At 29.1% G+C, this 21,036-nt stretch overlaps 2 protein-coding genes across 2 annotated transcripts in view; both read left to right on the forward strand.

Annotated features, from left to right (window-relative positions):
• The window catches only part of LOC100209365 (SUMO-activating enzyme subunit 1), a 57,569-nt gene extending 54,392 nt beyond the window's left edge, over positions 1-3,177 (forward strand). Inside the window, exon 9 of the mRNA XM_065799844.1 lies at positions 2,953-3,177. Coding sequence (XP_065655916.1) covers positions 2,953-3,066 — 114 coding nt within the window. The 3' untranslated portion in view covers positions 3,067-3,177. The remainder of the gene's footprint in view (positions 1-2,952) is intronic.
• An 11,962-nt stretch (positions 3,178-15,139) lies between these two features.
• The window catches only part of LOC100209434 (myosin light chain kinase, smooth muscle), a 38,909-nt gene continuing 33,012 nt past the window's right edge, over positions 15,140-21,036 (forward strand). The window contains exon 1 of the mRNA XM_065799845.1: positions 15,140-15,324. Within this exon, the coding sequence (XP_065655917.1) occupies positions 15,309-15,324 (16 nt within the window). The 5' untranslated portion in view covers positions 15,140-15,308. The remainder of the gene's footprint in view (positions 15,325-21,036) is intronic.

Here is a 21,036-nt window from a genome sequence, read left to right on the forward strand (position 1 = left end):
GCAAAAGATCTTCGAAAGATATTGCATATAATGCCGTGGTGTAGCTGGAAATTTTGGGCCCATAGGCAACAATCCGTGGTGGGCCCCTAGTTGCCACCCACATGACCTAACTCGGCATAATGTAATTTATATAAGTAAATTTGTGTTCATGTATTCGTAGTTTTACATTTGTTTCTTGTTGAAAATCAACAAAATATTTGGAACAATTATTCAAAGTTGAAATATTTTGTTTTGGACAAAATAAATGCTCAGATTAAGCAGCGTTTTATAGCAAACAATTACAAACTGTTTTTGATTGATTGAACTCAAAAACAAATACCCAGAAGTGATATCCTCTGAGTTTCATATTCAGTTTCTACGCGCAATTTTTTCCAATAAAAAAAGAATTAAATAAAAAAAATGTCTATAAAAACTTTTTCAGAGTTGCTTCTCACAAAGTACAACTGATTAGAAAGTGAATTTTCTGAAATCTTTACTGCTTTCATGTTGTTCTTTACACTTCCAGTTACAGTAGCCACTGTTGAACGGTCATTTAGCAAATTGAAAATTATAAAGAATTATAAAAGAAATTCTATTGGCCAAAGCAGGTTACGGAACCTCGCAATACTGGTTATTGAACATAAAGTGGCAGCAAAACAAGATTATACAGATCTTGCCAATGATTTTGCAAAGGCAAAAGCGAGAAAGAAGAACTTCTAATTAACAATATTCTAAACTTGTTACTTTTAAATTGTAATATTGTATTTTCATGAACGACTAGCTCACAAACTTTTCAGCGTATTAAGTCATTATTTTTAATTTGTTAATTTGTTCAAATATTTTATTGATTTTCAACAAGAAACAAATGTAAAACTACGAATACATGAACACAAGTTTATATATATATATATATATATATATATATATATATATATATATATATATATATATATATATATATATATATATATATATATACACACACACACACACTAGAGAGTAAAAAAACTCAATGCAACACAAGGGTATCATTTTTGTAATGTTACATTAAAGTGAACAAAAATTAATGAAACCTTAAGAAATTCTAAAAAGATTATTAGATTAAGAGCGCAGATACAATATATTCAAGGCCTTATCGAGTTTAAGAGTAGGGTACGGACCTGGTTGCTTATTAAATCGTTTTCAACTTTGTGAATAATGTATGTATAACGGGAGATAACTAAAAAGTGAGAATAATTCTAACCCTCTCATATCGAACCACTAATGTCAAAAAAAGAGAAATACGCCTATGTGAAAATATACTCTCTCTGTTTACAAATTTACCATATGTTTTGTTTTTCAATAAGTCAATAAGATGCTGCAGAAAAGTTCAAGTGTACGCAGCCTTATATCTGCAAAACATTGAAGAAACAAAGAATAGTATGTCGAAAGAAAAAAAAACAAGAGCACTGAAATACACTGAGCAACAAATATCAACCGTGAAATCTCAATGCTGTTGGATGACTCGAAATTACTCTGGAAAATGTTTTGTTTTGGATGACAAAAGTTACTTTCCCCTCTCCAAAACGCAAATTCCAGTAAATGATCGATGTTATGCTGATAAAAGTTCTACAACACCTCCAATAGTAAAATACAAATATAAACACAAGTTTGAGCAGAAAGTGATATCTGAGAGGGGAATTTCCAAGCCATGGTTTAAGCCAAGTGATTTGGCTATTATTCAAGAAGTATACCAGAATCAATGTTTGAACAAAATATTGATTCCATTTCTTCAAAAACATCATTCATATGACATTTACGTGTTTTGGCCAAAAACAATCATCACATTATGCCAAAAAAACACAAGTCTTCTTGCAAAGCCAAATCATCGCTTATGTACCAAAAAACCACAAACCAACTAACTCGCCTCAGTGTCACCTAATTGAAGATTTCTTTAGATTTTTGAGTTTGTTAGTATACAAAAACAACCAGAGAGCCAATAATTGCAAACAAATGGTTACCTGAATCAAAAGATGTATTTGTCAAATCAATATAAATGCTGTACAATGCTCCTGTTCCAACATCATGACAAAGCTACGTCGAACTGTTGATGATGGACCATATTCAAATGTTCATTTATATTTTCTTAAAGATAGGTGATGTACCTTCAATTAAAATAAATATAATTTACAATTTATAAATTAGGCGGTCGGCAAAAAAAACTTCTCTCCCCCTTTCCAACGAAATATCCTGGATTCGTCAATGTAGTATGGTACAGTTCTATTATACATGTTGCTCATAAACCTTCTTGATGTGTTTTATTGTTTAAATGACTAATTAAATCTTTTTAATGTGTTTTATAGTTTGAATGTGCTAAGTATTTCAAAATTTTTCAATTCCTGTATCTATAGCGGATATTGAATATGATCTTCTCATTATGTACACTGTGAGCAATATTTAAATTTTTTTTGGCACTGCTCCAACCATCTTTTATCAGAGTGTATTATACAAAAAACTAATATTTTAAGAGGTCCCGTAAGACCCGTTAACGGGTTTAAAGAATATTTAATGGGTCCTTAATATCAGAAAAAAAGCTCTTCAAAAATTTTGATAGTTATCAGTTTATGAAGAAAAGTTTATTTGAGAATTCACTGCATAAAAGATGTCGAACTTTTTGTTTTTAAATTTAAAATAAAAATGTAAAGTTATAGTTTTTTCAAAAACTTGCTTTTTATCATTTTTGAAATTTGCGTTTTAGAAACTCTCTATTAAACTTACCTACCTATTTTTTTAGAATAATCTTAATGCAATCTTGCTTCAAATGTTTACTTTTTTTACTGTTGTAGCAATGCATTTTACATGGATTATTAGCTTTGCATTAAATTTTACGACCCAGCCTCGTCATTATTGGGCGTAAAATTCTTCTTAAAAGTGCTTTTTAAATGCTAACTAAATAAAGATTTATATAAATGTAAACATTTTAACTTTTTTTAGGCTGTTTCCGGTCGAGACGCTCCTCACAACAATTTTTTTTTTTATGATGCGCACGCAACAAGTGGAGTTGTGGAATACATTTCTCCTAAAAACTTGACGCTAAACAATCGTTAAAGGCTTTATTTTGAAGGAGTTTAAAGGAAGATTTTTTATAAATCTATTTATAATTGGGTTTTAAAAGTTAAAAAGAATTAAGTTATTTAAAGTCATAAAGTGTTTATTTTTTTTGCTTGTGTTTTTCTTAACGAAGTTTTTGTGTCAAGCTAAGGATCTAAAATACACTATCTGGATCTTCTGAACTCTAAATTCAAATCTTTATTTATTTTTGAAAACTCTGAAAATGTTTCATCATTATATAAAAGCGATGTTAAATTTAAATGTATTTAAAATGATAACTTAGGCTCTGTCACCGACTTTATTATGATACTTACTGATCTAAATCCTTTGGAATTGACGACTTGCATCCATTAATATTTAATGTGCCAAAAGCTTCGCAATTCTCTTTACAAAAATCTTCTATAAATCTTTTAACTCCAGAATAGTAACCTCTTTACCTCCGGAATAGTAACCTCTCCCTAAAAATTAGTCAATATTAGTCTGATTTATATAAAAAAAGATCATTTACTTGCTAATGACTATTGGCTTATTTCTCTAACCTTACACTTGATTTATAAGTGGTCAAATAGTTAATTACTTAAATTAAACGTTTTAAAATGCTGTTATTCATTATCATTAAATCAATCTTATTCACAGTTACTTTTTGCAAAATAAAAAAAATTTAAATTAAAGTCTAAGAAGTTTAAATATGCAGTCTCTGTTTTGGAAACTGAGATATCTTTGATTGAATCTGTTCAACGCAAAGCAACAAAATGTGCTTCAAGCTTGATACATCTTTAATACAGCGAAAGACTAAAAATCTAATTTTATATTCACTTGAATTTCGACGCCTATGCACAGTGGGCCAAGACTCCTTTATTTTGAAAGTTGTCAAATTGAAATTTTTATCAGTGACTCTAGTCATCGTGAAGATCTTTTTTTTAAAAAATTTTATGCAGATGCAGGCACCCTTAACACCCTAATAGAAAAGGGTGTATAACTTTTTGGTTGATTTTAGAACCAGTTTTTCCCAGATTCGAAGCATTAATTAAAATGTTTGTTACGTGTTAGACCCTTTTTTATAAACAAAGAAACAGATATTTTATCAAAAATCAAAGTAAGAATATTCAAAACTTAAAATAAAAGTTACAATAAAAGTTTAATACAATCTTTGTTTCAAGTTCTTTAATACATCTCGAACTCCTTCTTGAGAGCTAATAATTGGATGTGAACTGCACAATAATCTTCGCATAAAATCTTCATTTGTGACTTTTCTTGAATATCTTCTCGTATAGTGTTCTCTATAATTTTGTAACGTCTTTTTTTCGGCATTCCTGAGCCTCCATAGAAAGAAGACCTACTGGTACAAGTTTATCTATTACAACTTGAGAACAATGAATTAGAATTTCATGTACAATTTAACAAAATTATTTAAAGAATTGGTAGATTGTTCTGAAGAAATCAAAAGGCAGCACCCTGTTGGCTTGTGTGAGTTTTATGTTTAAATGATTCTGTTGATAGTTCCATATTTTTTATCGAGAAATACTCTAAGATACTTTATATACTTCTAGCCCAATAAGCGATATGGGTAAGAAAGGAGGCCTGAAAATCCTAATTAAATCCTATCCGCGGTGCTCTGTGATAAGACCGTAAGGGCTTCTGGGAGCACTTTAAGAACCACAACAAAAAAAAATGTTTTGGAGGCTGAAAAATGTATATTCTTTTTTCAGACTGTAAAAAAGTATATTCTTATATAAAGTATATATTAAAATCTATCTGATATAAATCTTAAAAAAACATTAAAATCTATCTATAAATAATCTATATGTAGATATCTATAAAATATCTATATATATATCTATAAGATCTATCTATAAAATCTAATATAAAATATATACACTGAGGCATATTCGTTTAGACGCATCAATATTTTTCTCTTTGTCTTAATTTTATTCTATGAATTGTCAACTGATATGCATGCAATTATCAAAATAATTGTTGTGTTGTGGGCTAATAAAAATTACAAAAAAAATTTTTCTATGTGTCTTTATTACCATGAGAGTATGTTTGATATACAAAAGTACATTTTTTAATTGGAATATATCTATAGACGCAGTCACATTTTTGACATTAAAAGATGGAAATTAGTAATGCGTATGTCCTCCATTACACTGGATCACCTCAAAAATTCTGCCTTTCATTGACTCCACTAGTCGTTGAAGTGTAGTTTGATCCAACTCGGACCATGCTTCGAGGATTTTACACTTTAACTCAGTAATAGTTTTAAATTGGTGTCCGGCTGCTTTAGCGTCATAAACTTTTCTTGATAACATTCCGTTCTCGATTGGATTTAAGTCCGGGCTACAAGCTGGCCATTCGAGAACCGGGATGTTGTGGTCTTTAAACCATTTCATAGAATGCCTAGATGTGTGAATTGCAGCATTATCTTGCTGAAATATGGCATCGTCCATGTTTTTATCCATATAAGTTATGAGAACATCATAAAACATTTCTGTATACTTTATCGAGTTCATTTTAGGTAAACCACAACACAGAGTCAATTTTTCTGAATAAGAAAATCCACCCCAAACCATTAAACTTCCTCCTCCATAATTTCGTTTTGCTTGTGGGTCATTTATTCCTCTTAGATCATGCCAATAACAACTGTAAGAGTCCGGACCATCTAAATTGAACTTTTTTTCATCTGAAAATATTACGTTTTGCCACTCATGAGTCCAATGCATATGATTTTTAGCAAACTGTAATCTAATAATTTTATGGTGTTTTTTTAACATTGGTTTTTGGTGTGGTTTCTTCTACTTTACGTTTGGTGTTGTACGTAGAATATGTGCAACATGTTTATTGGTGACAGGCAACAATAATTTATCCTTTATTTGTGTTGCATTCAATTTATTTTTGGTTGCTTCGAAGCGAATTCGATTAGTTTGCCAATTTGTTAATACTTTGTTGCCGTTTGTTGCTTTTTTTACACCGTAATTGTCACCTTTTGCAATGTAGTTTCGTACAACGTGGTCAGATCTTCCAATTTTTCTTGCTCTCGTATAGAAAGTGCTGGTGAGAGTTCTGAGCCACGATATAAATTAATTTGTATTTTTTTAGCATCTGTCAAATACTTTCCTTTAGGCATTTCGTAAAATGCAATAAAAATGATACTGGCAGAGCAAAAGATCAAATTACACTAAAACTTATTAATTTATTTGTGTAAAAGTGATTAAAAATCAATAATTACCGTTATTAACCTGATTGCGTCTATAGATATATTCCAATTAAAAAAATGTGCTTTTGTATATCAAACATACTCTCATGTTAATAAAGACGCATAGAAAAAATTTTTTTGTGGTTTTTATTAACCCACAACACAACAATTATTTTGATAATAACTTGCATGCATATCAGTTGACAATACATAGAAAAAAATTAAGATAAAAAGAAAAAAAATGATGCATTAAAATCTATAAAAATAAATATTAAAAAAATTTATATTCTGTTTTAAAATTGTTAAAATATATATTCTGCTTTAATAAAATACGGTTACTGATACATTGCACAGAGAATGAAGATCTGAAATTACTTTTTTTAGAGTTGTTAATTTATTAGTGCATAAAAGATTAATGGTTTCAAATTATCCTAAAAACTTTGTTTGCATTTCTCGCTTTATTTTATCCAGGTCAGGCTCAGGAACATCACGATCACCCAACTACTGGTATCATGTAACCTAGTGCTACGTTCCCCATACCCTACGATCTTGTAGGGTGTGCTTTTTAAGAATTGGCTAGGAGTAACCAACTCCGAATTAAAAATACCCTGCCTTGGGGCTCTTAGTTGAGTAAAGGCTAGAGATGGTTTCTCAATAAAAAATACGTATCTTGGGCAGATGTTAACTGCATCATCCTAAAATTCCCCTGCTTTGGGAATCTTGGTTAAGTAAAGGCTAGAGATAATGTCTCGATAAAAATATTCATCTTGTGCAGATGTTAACCACATCCAGCTACTGTCTTGTAGGAGGCCTTCTAGGCCTTTACCCCTAAGTCTTTACTTAGGGGTAAGCAGAATAATTCTGCTAACCAAGCCTCGAACTCCTTCTTTATCTATTAGGCTGGCGTAGATGTAAACCTGCGTTACATTGTTTCTTGCCTAGGGTGATGAATGCTGGATCTTCTTGACTCTACTCATAGGTTTTTGCTTGTTCCTCCTTGATAGTGGTTATGCGAATCTTCCTGTTATCTCATAATGAGGGTTGAGCTCTAAAACTCAGTTTAATAGTTTTGACGCTGGTAGTAAGATTTCCCAAACTCTGTGGAAGCTCTCAGAAAAGCTGATTCCATCAACAGCTGCAAAATATCAGAGTATTAACAGTGCCATGTTGCTCATGAATGGTGTCCCTGTTAATGCTTGGTGAACATTGTCATGGCCACATAAGGAGCCCTATGTAATGACTTAGGGTTACTTAACAGGGCTAAGACAATTGCATAACTCGTTACTTAGGAGACCGTGCTCTATCTCTGAATAATTCAAGTTCTTTTTAAGCTTAGATTATGCCAAAAATAACCAAAATATTAAACATAAAAAATCATTTCCTAACTCTTTTAATATATTTTTCACAAATATTCGTGGTCTGTAAAACAACCTTCCATTAGTTGAATCTTACCTCTTGCAAAATTCACCAGACTTGTTTGCTTTTAGTGAGATTAATTTAAATTCCGCTAATCTTTCTTTTGACCTCAGTGTTGATAGGTTGTAGAAATTTTGGAATTAATAAATTTTATAATGATGTATTTCAGTGGTGGCCAAACCTTTGCCCGCGGGAAAATAAATACCCGCAGAGACTTTTTTAAATGACCGTTAAATAATTTGGATATTAAGGATACAATCATCTTGGTAATGTGATACTTCTATCCATAGGCGCTGGAAGTGTTTAAAGACTTGGGGGGGGGGGGGGACAGATGAACGTTCACGGGTTTTAGCCACAAACTCCTCCGTGAGTGCTGTAATGTCAACCTTGTTTAGGTAATCTTTGTTAATGTGCATTAAAGCGAGGTGAGTGAGGCGACTCTCTGACATTGTTGACCGCAGACAAGTATTAAGCCGTCTCAATGCACTGAAGGACCTTTTACTTTCCAGCTACGGATATTGGAACAGATAAACACAAAACAACTACCTGTTCCACCATGTCAAATAACCTGCGGGTACTTGGTTCAAGGTCTTTTAAAGCTGCTGCTAGCTGGTGTAAATCTTTAGGCAGTGACTTGTCCTCAAACTACCGTGGAAGCAGTTGCAGCTGTAACTGCAACATAGGAACATCGACATTATTTGACAAACTTTGCAGAGGCATGCTGGCTAGTGTGGCTGCATTACTTGTGGATGTGCATGATCCTATCAAAATAGCTTCTGTGCTTGCAATTTTATGCAATCCTTCTTGTTTAAAACGGCGCTGCAGTTCTGCAACTGAGTGGTCAATGGCTTCGAAGAGACTTTTCTTCCAGATAACATCTGTAGTTAACTGTTCTATATTACGGCTTTGAGCTCCATGCGAGAAACGAACAGGAGCATTAACTGTGGAACTACGCTGTGCTTTAGGTAACTCGAAATTCAGTGTCGTAGCTTTCTCGATGGCCTTCCTGTGTAATTCTGAAGCAAATTCATCACTACGCAAGATTAAACATTAAAACAAATTTTGCTTTTTTAAATTTTATTTGATTTTCATGGAGTCTGTTCTCTATACTCTGTACAATGAAATTTTTTTACTAATCAATTTCTATTAAAAAATTCTTAATTTAGTTCACTTTTTTGTTATGGATAATGACTTTGAAACAATAGACTTTCAAAAGTTGCGTTTTGACGTTTTCAAAACTGAAAATATTTTTTTTGCGACTGATTTATATGAGGGCGATATTTTCTTTTATAACAGAAAAGTATTTGACTCTACACATTTTGTTATTAAAACTTTTAAAGCTGAACTCCAAACTAACATAGGAAAGTTCACGGTAATACACATCAACACCAGGAACTTAAATACAAATATCGATAAGCTAAAATACTTTCTTATCGAATGCAAAAGTTCTTTCAAAAAAAGAAGAACTTTTGCATTCTTTTAAATGCAAAAGTTTTTTTTCTTCGGAGTGCATAAAATTATCGCTGTTTTGAATCGCGGATAGTGACATTTTGAAGGAGGGGAAGGGGGGCTCAGAAGATATCCTCTGCCCCCGGTGCAGAAATGTTGGGTGGGCAGTTGCCCATCCTGCACCCTATGTTTCAGCGCCTATGCTTCTATCTACCTCAAAAATCAATCCAGACATCAAAAAACTAGTTTTAGACGGTCTATATAAAAAATATTTTTTGCCCGCAAAATTGTTTTTTAACTTTTTTTTGCCTGTATTCTAAAAAGTCTGGCCACCTCTGATGTATTTGAACATGGGGCACTTCCTTTAATTAATAAGCCAACAAGAGTAACTTCAACTTCAGCTACTTTAATTGACAATATCATGACAAATGACATTTTTAATAAATATTTCAAAAAAGGTATATTTTTGAGCGACATCTCAGATCATTTCCTCATTTCTTTCTCGATTAACATTGCCTGCAGAAATAATATTCCAACAGAAAACAAGTTTTTCAAAACGCTTTTTTACCGCAGCAAATTTAAAAATTTTTAAAGAGCAGTTATCTCTGCTTCCAGGGGCGCCAAAAGCATTTTTTGGTCTTTGAGATAGCTAATTTCCAAACATGGAGCAAACTTCAAACATTTATATGTTTATACTTATGTCAAATAAGGATGCTTTGCAAAAAATTGCGATGATTGGAGCTTGGGAACAAAAGAGCCCCAAAATTTTCTCCCCCTGTCCCAAACTGAGAGCAACAAGTTAATGAAACATTTTTTGTACTATTTTCAACTAGACTTATATTCATCAATAAATTTTAAGTTTCATAGTATTATCTCTTAGGGTTCAAAAATTATGACAATATTAAATTTGCAACCCTCTCGAATTGAGGGGGATTTAAACTTTATATGGTCATATTTTTTGAACGCTAAAATATTTTACTATAAAATTTAAAATTTCTCGATGAATTTAAGTCCAGTTGAAAATAGTTATTAAAATGTTTCATCAACTTGTTGCTCTCATGTTTAAGGAAGGTGGAGGGGGGGGGGCTTAAATTTTAGGACTTTTTTGTCATCGCAACTTTTTGCAAAGCATCATTATTTGACATAAATATAAACATATAAATGTTTGGAGTTTGCTCCATGTCCGGAAGTTAACTATCTCAAAGACCAAAAAATGCTTTTGGCGCCCCTGTCTGCTTCATTGGAATTAAATTAAAGTATCTACAGATGCTAATCAAATTTATGATGCTTTCCTTAAAAGTGTTTATGAAATATATAACATAAACTTTCCAAAATGTACATTTAATAAAAAAATCATAAGTTTAATGTCACCATGGATCACTTAACACCTTATGAATTATCTTACAAAGATTTTGACCAATCTTTTAAAATACTTAAGTGTAATAAATCAGCTGGCCATGATAATATAAATGGTAATGTTGTCATCGGGTCTTATGAACCCCTAAAAGATGTACTATTTAAAGTTTTACATTGTTCAATAAAACAGGGCGTTTTTACTGATTTCCTAAAAATAGCTAAAGTGATTCCAATTTTCAAAGCTGGCGTTGCAACCAAAGTTTCTAATTACCGCCCCATTTCGGTTTTGTCTGTTTTTTCTAAAGTTTTAGAGAGAATTTTAAATAACGTAATTTATAATCACCTTTCTTCAAATAATATACTATATGTTAATCAATACGGATTCAAAAAAAAATCAACAGAATGTGCATTAATCCAAATTATTTGCAATTTTTCTAAATCTTTTGAAAATTCTCAATTCACGTTGGGAGTTTTCATAGATTTATCAATAGTTTTCATAGATTTATCAAAATTTATCACGTTGGGAGTTTTCATAGGTTTATTTTTTGATACAATTGATCATAAAATTCTCCTAAAAAAACTTGTATTATGGAATAGTAACAGTAAAACATTTCCTTTAATTTACATATTATGGAATTAAAGGAAATGTTTTACTGTTACTTAAAAGCTATATAAGCTACTATAAGCAACTGTAAACTGTTTGTTTATAGTAGCTTTACTGACCCATCCAATCTATTAAATATAACCTGTGGTGTTCTCCAGGGTTCTTTACTTGGACCCCTTCTCTTTCTCATTTACATCAATGATTTACATAAAGCTTGAAACTTGATCGCTGTCATTTTGCAGATGACACTAACCTCTTTTCATCTGGATATTTTTCATCCAGCTTCTAAAAAAAAACTTTTGCGATTTATCATTACTCTTTTGCAATTTACTTTTTATTGACAAAATTCTAATAAAAGGAGTAGTTAATACTTTTTGGGTATCAATGAAAACCTTAATTGGAAATATCACATAGAATTCTTGTGTAATAAAGTTGCTAAAAGTATAGGATTATTGCATAAAGCTAGAAGTGCTTTAAATAAACGTAATTTAACTCAATTATATTACTCTTTTATACATTGTCATTTAAACTATGCAAATATTGCTTGGTGTAGTGCTAATAAATCCAAACTTAGGCCTCTTTATCGTCAACAAAAGCATGTTGCTTGTCTTAATAATTTTAAAAATAGATTTGCTCATGCCAAGCCTCTCTTATTTGATATGAAAATTCTTGATATATAACAGCTAAATATTTTTAATATTCTTTGTTTTAGGTAAAAATGTACATAAAACTCCAACCCAGTTTCTTTCCATAATTTATGTACCTTAAAGGATAAAAATAAATACAACTTAAGAAATAATAATTTAATTTGTCAACCATTTTTTCAAACTAATTTTGGAAAATCAAGATTTTGGAAAAAAAAACAAATTTTCAAACTAATTTTGGAAAATCAAAATTTTGGAAAAAGCATTTCATTTCTTGGAGCATGTCTTTTAAATAAAATAGTTATAAAAAAGTTTTTTTTGGAATGGAGTTACCTCTAATTCAAAAAAAACTTAAGGAAATCATTTTGTCTATTGATGATACACTTTTGTATTTTTAAATATTGAATAAATTGCTTTTTTATTTTTTATGCAATGATGTAACTGAATATGTATATAAATGCACTTAAATTTTTCTTGTGCTTTATAGACTTGACCATGTATGTATGCATTTGATTTTTATGAGATTTTTAAATTTACGAGCGGTTCTCGATGAAGACTTGATTCATCGAGAAACCGCTCGTAAAACTATTATTTATATTTTCTAGTTGTAAAAGGATTTTTTTAATCCTAACGATTTAATTTGTTTGTATATCGACTTTTATACTTTGTGTAAATTTTAAGTTTCAAGTTCTTCATCAGCGGTTCTCTGTGACAAGACCTAATGGTATCCGCGTTCTTTATTTATTTTTTATTTATTTATTTTCTTTTTTCGATATCTTCACTTGTAATTTTTCTCTTGTGCATTTGTATTTTTATATTAAACATTGTAATAAAGAACAAAAAAAAAAGGTACTATCCTTTGATTTGCAAAGACTCTAATAGTCACATACTTGGCTCAGGAGTACACATACGCATCAATTCACTTATTTGTAGTGAAATCAGGTTTTAATTTATTGACCATTCTTTTATATGTTTCCGCCGACCCTGCTGGCACCAAAGCCTATAACTTCTGCATTTCTCAATCTCTTACTCAGATATTTAACTTTGTGACTTGTTTTCCTGACAACCCTAATCATTTACCTTCACTCCTTGGTTTGTGTCTTATCTCTGATTCCAGCTTGTGTCCAGTTTTTCCTTTTTCTCCCTTAAGTGGTTATGACCATGCAATAATCTCTTTAAATCTTTTATTTCGTATTTCCTTTTTGGACTTAACCTACTATTGCACTACTTTCTACTATCCTAAAGCTAACTGAGATTCGTTTCGTGATTTTCTTCGTGTCTTTCCTTGATTCAGGCAGCAATGAAAGCTTCTATTCCTTTTTGTCAGTTCGAAATCAAACCTCATTTTTTTCATCTTTTTAAAAAAAAAAAATCTCTTGATAACAAACAGCTATTTATTATTGCCAAAAATTGATGTAAAAAAGTGCTGTCTAATGTTAAGCTCCATAATTTTTAGTTCACTAAGCCTGATATCTTATCTAGAAGTTAGACTATAGAGACTTTTAAAAAATTGTCAACAAGGATAAGTCTAATCTCTTATTACCTCTCCCAAGAATAAGGCAGAGCTATTTGCAAAAAAATTGTTTCTAATTCGACTCTTGAATCAAATAGCCATTCTCATTTTAACATTCTGACCCTTCCAATTATCGTCAGATCAGTCTTCTTTCTGTTACTAGCAAGTTCTTTGAATCTTTGATCAACAAATTTCTTAAAGTATGTAATTTGACTCATCTTGAGTCAAATTACATACTTTTAGATAACGAATATGGTTTTTGATCCTCTCGCTCAACTGCTGACTTAGTATCTGGTATGAATGAAAGATTTTATCGAGCATTAGATAGAGGCGGAGAGGCTAGGGCTATTGCTTTTGACATATCTAAAGCTTTCAAAAAAGTTTGGCATGCTGGTCTTCTCCATAAGCTTGTTTCATATGATGTATCTGGGAAAGTTTTTAAGATGATTAAATCTTTTCTTTCTAACCGCTTTGTTAAATTCATACTTTTTTTCATTACCAGAAACTTCTGGGGTACCTCAAGATTTTATCCTTGGTCCTGTTTTGTTTCTAATCTACAATAATTATCTTCCTAACAACCTAAAGTTGCTCTTTTTACTGATGACTCAACTTTATACTTTTGTCTTTACAAAAAGTGTTCTCTTTTCGATCGCTTAAAACAGGCAGCCGATATTGAATCTGATCTCACTTCAGTAACAGATTGGGGTTTTGCAGTGGCTTGTAAATTTTAACTCTAACAAAACTCAGTTATTTACTGCAAACAAATATCGCAATACTGTCGACATTCCCATATTAATGAATGGCAAGCCTGTCACTGAGTCCTCTTCTTTACGTCTTCTTGGATTATCGTTTACTACTGACCTTTCATGGAAACCATATAAACAATTGATTGCTAAATTAGCATCCGGTAATGTTGCTTTTCTTTATTGTGCTCGCCATTTATTACGCATTGTTTGGAGTGAATGACAATAAAAAAAATTTATTTTTATAAATTTTTCAGTTTTAATGAAACTTAAGTATTTTATAGAAGAAAGAGTTTTTTTCACAATTTTAAATTTTTTTCTTTAAAACATATGTTAAAGTTTTCGAATTCAGTGTTCATTGTTTTAAACAATATCTTGACATTAGAATAATTATAGAATAATTTTCAGCATAGTTAATTGACGATGCTTAAAGGGAAGTTTTATGCACATCATTTTTATACACCAAAACCAAAATAACCCCAGGATACATACATATATATATATATATATATATATATATATATATATATATATATATATATATATATATATATATATATATATATATATATATATATATATATATATATATATATATATATATATATATATATATATATATATATATATATATATATATATATATATATAATATTAACAAAAAAATAAGAATAATAATAACAGTTTTTCATATATGAGTTTTAAGAAGGTCACGTTTACAATTTCTGCACAGCTACAACAAAAAATGTTTTTATTAAAAAATGTTATTATTTAAAATAAATGAAACTTTTATCTTAGGTTTAAAAATTACTTTAGCTATTCAATAGAAACTCCGTCTTTTAACGAAGGATTAATTTGTACGATTTACCATATAAGGTTTCATACAGAAAGAAATATTATTTCTAGAAACAATTTGTATCATAAAATGAAGTCTTAAACCGTGCAATGGATCGCCTTAAGCATTAGCGATTTAAACTGCCAAAGAATTGTTATGTTAAATTTATATTAGAGTACTAATTTTGAAAAAAATCATTTGAAAAATTTTACTTATAAACATAAAATAAATAATTCATGCTTTTCACGAATTTCAAAATTCATTATTTTTAAATTTTTTTTATTTTCTTATGTTTTAATAGACTACAATATTTTAAGAACAATGGTACAAATAAAAAGAGCTTAGTAGACGCGCTTCATTGAATATAAATGATTACTTTAATCTTTCAGTAATTTCCATTTGAGTTTAATTTTGTTTTAGCACAACGACACAACGAACGCCCTTGTTTATTAAAACGTTGCTTATTTAAAATTCTCTACAAAGATGCCAAACAAACCCAGTAAGTATTCTTCATCTTACATTTAACATCTTATAAATACTGTGAAGTATATTTTGCCGTAATATGAAAATACAGTTAATTGTGTTTTCATTTTATGATTATTCAAATTTATATATACACAAAAAAATTATAAAGGTGCAAAATACTTTTTCCGAATTAATTGCAAACTTTTTTGTTAATTTTGAATACTAGTTGGATCGTTATTCGTTGTTGTTTGGGTTGGTGGGTTGCGTTAATGATTTTGCATTTTTTGCTGATTTTTGTCCTTGTTAAGAGTTTCATATATCCTTAAGCAAAATTTCTTTTTCAATAACTCTTTATTTATGCAAAAGTTTGAAATTTTTGGCTGAAACTAAGTTTTTAATTAACATAATCTTATTTTATTTGAGTTTACGTATTAAACACACGCACATATACACTCTCTATATTCACTCTAACACACTTACGCACACATACACACACACACGAGCACATATAAAGTCCTAAATAGTGCTGGGTTTTTTTTTAAGCATTTTTTTTTTCATATTCCATTAGCTTTTAAAAACTGTTTTAAAGTTATGTAAAAACTATAAAAACTAACTATTTTTGAATTAAAATATTTAAAAATGATTATTTTAATAATAAAATTATAGAGTGAGCATTATAGTGTATGCAAACAGTGCTTGATATGCGTTTCTATTTATAATTTTACGTCGTTTTAATGTATTACTTTAATTATTATTCGAGTTTCCATTTTCTCTTTTATTATTATGTTATTAAATGTAAAGTATAAAGGCTACAATAAATGATAGTAATAATAAAAAAAAAATAGCAGTATAAAATAAGTAAATAAAAATATAAATTCATAACAGCCTAGTTTTTTTTACAATTTTGTTAACATAATTAATTATTATATTTATGATATTTTTAAAACTAATATTTTTGAGCTGTTTTTGTAGCAACTACTTATTAATATTTATTTTAAATTAATAACCACCTGCAAATAGTTTTGTATATTATTAATATTTATTTTAAATTAATAACCACCTGCAAATAGTTTTGTATATTATTAATATTTATTTTAAATTAATAACCACCTGCAAATAGTTTTGTATATTCAGTAATTGGTAATAGGAACCAAAAATATTACTTTTTTAATATGGACCAAAGAGAAAGTTACATCGCTAATTAGTATACTTTAGAAACCTGTTTTCAGTGGATTTAAATATAGTAGTACATTCAGCAACATAAAGGAGAACATCGGATTTATCCGGAATAAATATTTATACATTATTAGCAGATTAGGATAATTCTTTAAAATAAGATTAATATTTAATCAACGCGCTTTCAATAACCATACATTATACTTTAACAAAAGAGTTATTTTCTTTGCATATATTCTATACAGGGGGCGTCAAAAATAATAGCATTGAGGATTAGAGATTACAAAACCCCTTCCAAATTTACAATTTTGTCAAAAATTGTATTTTTTGGATTAAATAAATGGTACCATTTGTGAAAAAACAACAAATAAATGGTACCATTTATTTGTTGTTTTTTCACATTTGCTCTATCCTCACATATAAATTAAAAAAACTCTGAAATTATTGAACTTTATTTATACTAAATGCCATACTCTAAAAATAATTTTTGTGAAGTTACTACCACGACACAATATAGTTAATTTAAAAGTTTTTAAATGAAATGTAAATGGATATTGTAACCCTGCATTAAAAAAATTCAATTCTCATTTTTTGAAATAATCTGAGGTCTCCTTTTCATATATAAGCAAATACATAGTAGCAACAAAAAAAAAATCTCTAGAGAAAACAAAAAGCATTGGTTGCTGACGTTAGAAATGAAATAAATAGGAATAGCATTCTTATTTGTTAGCAAAATAATTTTTTTTAATGTATAATTAAAATTGTGTAGAGGTTTCCTTAATGTACGCAATAATTTACGTTTATTTTATTTGAAGAATCAAAAAAGCTGTTTCAATTTTTAATTTCTTTTTAATTTTGAAATTTTAAAATGATATTCATAGATTATTGATATTTAAAAATAAAAAGATTTACATTTCTTTATCTAATATTTATTAACTTTTTAAGATATGAATGTAGCAAGTAGAAGACAAAAATGTTTTCTACACTTGTTAATGTCACCCAATATATTTTATAAGAAAGCAGTAAAACGATAAAAAGCACAACAAATAGGTTGGTTAAGAAGTAGTTTTGCACGGACGTATCTACAAGCATTTAATTTAAAACGGGTTCCTTGTTTTTGTTCTTTATAGATTCAACAAAGGTTGATAGATTCTTGTCTAGACAACTCTGTACAACAACAAATGTAGCAATGAACAAATTATAGATAAATTTTTTATTTTTTTTGAAGTACCTTTAAATATTAAATACTAGGAAATATCAATATAAAGAATGTTTAATACTAGGAAATACTTACCAAAATAATGTTTAATAATACGAAATATTACCCAAAATAAAGAAGGTTTAATACTAGGAAATATTACCCAAAATAAAGGATGTTTAATACTAGGAAATATTACCCAAAATAAAGGATGTTTAATACTTGGAAGTACTAACCAAAATAATGTTTAATGCTAGTAAATATTGACCAAAATAAATAATAATTAATTTAATAATTTTAAAAACTTCTTTAACAACCTTTGCGCTTATATAATCCAAACCTGGGCTTTGTATGGTTTTATCGAAGCATACCGAAGTTATGATTAAGATTCTGCATTTATTGTTTAAGTTTTTATATAACTTGAACCTTTGATCTCTCTGAAATTGTAAGCAATATATAGGAAAAAAATAACGAGACCAAATCAGACGATTAGATGGAACAAACTAATGCACCACACCGTCATACCTGTAGACATTAACGGTCTTTAATATCAATTCATTCCTTTTTTTGTTCCTTTTCAAATCAATTAGTTTCAATCATTAAAGTTCGGCTGATATAATTTCTATTTCTTATTCATTTTATGTATTCTTTTTTTAATTTTATTTTATGTATTCTACTTTTGTGACTTATGATGGCTAATGTGCATCCGATCAATTCAAATCCTTACTGTAGGTCTTACATCTGACTCTGATGTGCTCTGATTTTATTCGATTAATGTCCGAGCAAACTCTTTTTTATATTGTTAATATCTTTTTCCGTTGAGATTACTTTTTTATCATGTTCCGACGTTTTTATATCGATTTTCAGATGTGCTTTGGTGATGGTTTCAATACCCAACTTTTTTTTAAATTAAACTTAGATGGTGGTTTCAATTTTTTTGTTTTAATTTGATCTTTAACTTTTAACCAAAATAGTTATCAACTTGTTTACCATGACTAATTTCAATATTATTGACAATAACCATGACCGACACCACGGGAGGAGGGGGGGGGGCTGAGTGGCAAGTTAAAACTAAAGAAGGTTGAACAATAATTTCTATTTAAACAGCATCCATTTTATTTTTAGCTTTTTTATTCGTCTCGATAAGATCTTTTTACTTAACGTCTCTGGCACAATCAATACTGGTGAGTCGAGTAGAGAGTTATATAAATGAAGAAAAAAAAGGAAAAGAAAAAAAAAGAAAATACTTTAAGATTGAGCATAAATTATGACTCGAATGTTGACTATATTAACTATACGAAATCAGTTGTAACCAAAGTCCAAAAACTGTTTTATCCGTTCCCCACAAAAATTTTTTTCAAAAGCATATCAAAAATAAAATAGTGAAAGAAATCTGTTTTAATTTGACTTGTAGGCAATATGGAAGTTTTAATTTGGCTAGAAGAACGATATGGAAAATTTCATTTGACTAGTAGGACGAAATGGAAGAGTTAATTAGATATGGGTGAACAATTTTATAAATTGAAATATGCCAGAAACAGTCTTATTAATTTAAATATTATTATTTATTTAAAAAAAAAAGAATTAATACTATTAACGATATGCAAAAAGTGCAGTTAATGTGTGTTATTAATTGCCAATGTCACCATAAAACTCATGTTTGATAAATTGTCTGCGTAGAGTACTGTTCTTAACAGAGAATTAAAATATGAATTTCACTAATACAAGAGTATTTCTGTATTTTTAAATATTGCTTTGTTTAATGCTAGGAGCCGCAATACAATATAGTGAAATGCGATAGTTTGTTTTTTTAAATAGTAGAGAATGCAAGCTTCTCTGATAATATTTAAATAGTAGAGAATGCAAGCTTCTCTGAAAATATTTAGTTATTAGATAATCGTTTTAAGTTTAAGAAAATTAATGTAGACGGTTGCTACAATTTATTTATAATTTAATTTTATTTGCTTAGACGTTATAAACGAGAGTGAAAGAAAAAAATGACTGAAATGAAAAAAATTAGTAATCTCATAACGATCTAGCTCAAGTATTTCCTTATTTAATTTGCTTTTTTTTTATTTCTCATTAAATTCACCTTCCAATGCTCCGTAGAACACTGAAGTCTTTAAGGCGAGTCTTTATTTTTATTTTCATTTGAAACTCTTTCTTAACCCTAAACTCCGAGATACAACCTTACTAAACAAGGTTGCTGGCTAAACTAGAAACAGGTGTAGTGCGGTACTTCCAGAAGCGATTTAAACCACAACATTAAAATACGGTTAATACCCTAAAGATATAAAATGGATTGATATACGTAAAATAAAATCACTAATTGCTATAATTTTCTGAGCAATTTTCAAAATATTGTTTATCTTTATAATGCAGGTAAAAAAATTACATTAAAATTTCCTCTAGCAAAGACTTAGCTAATATATATATATATATATATATATATATATATATATATATATATATATATATATATATATATATATATATATATATATATATATATATTTGTCAAAAAAAAAAAAGCTTTAATTTGATTTATGCTCAATAAACCATAGAAATAGGGTAAGGTGGAATAAACTCATTACGAAGGGAATAAAATCAGGGACGGATTGAGCATTTTTCGATGTTTGAGACAGACATAAAAATTTGTAACTCTTTCAGATTGAGGGGGTTCACACTTAAAATTTCTCTTATTATTATATATCAAAATTTAAAATTTATCAATAAATGTAAATTTAAAGAATAGCACATGAAATATTTTATTAACTTGTTGCACTGATGTTTGGGAAAGTTGTGGCTAAAGTTTTAGGGTTTTTTTGTTCTCAGGCTCCAATCATTTCATTTTTTTGCAAAGCATCATCATTTGACATAAGTATAAACATATAAATGTTTGGATTTTGTTCCATATCTGGAAGTTAGCTCAAACGTCAAAAAATGCTGAATCCACCTGGTTTGTCCCTTTTTTTTTCTACCTGTTTGTATATATTGTCCGACTTAGCGAATGTCCGAGTTAAGCAAAGCTCTCAATATGTCGGACTTTTTAAAAATATCCAACTTTTCAAGACTGTATTTTGTATATCGAGATTATATTATGATATATTGTGTTTTTTCTTTTGATCATCCAAACAATGTTTGCAAAAGAAATATGAAATTCTTTGATATAGATACAGATGATTCTCCTTTCTCGAGTTCTTTTGAAATTATGTATTTTTCTGTTATAGTTCTAAATGTTACTTTTCTTTTAGCAACCTTTAGCATTTTTCATAAATAAAATTTATTCGAAGATTAACCGAATCGAAGATATCAGTAAAATGTTTAGTTTGTTAAATTATATTTGACGCAAAGGTCAGATATAATTTAATA

Source organism: Hydra vulgaris, chromosome 06 (assembly GCF_038396675.1).
Source record: "Hydra vulgaris chromosome 06, alternate assembly HydraT2T_AEP".
Lineage (NCBI taxonomy): Eukaryota > Metazoa > Cnidaria > Hydrozoa > Anthoathecata > Hydridae > Hydra > Hydra vulgaris.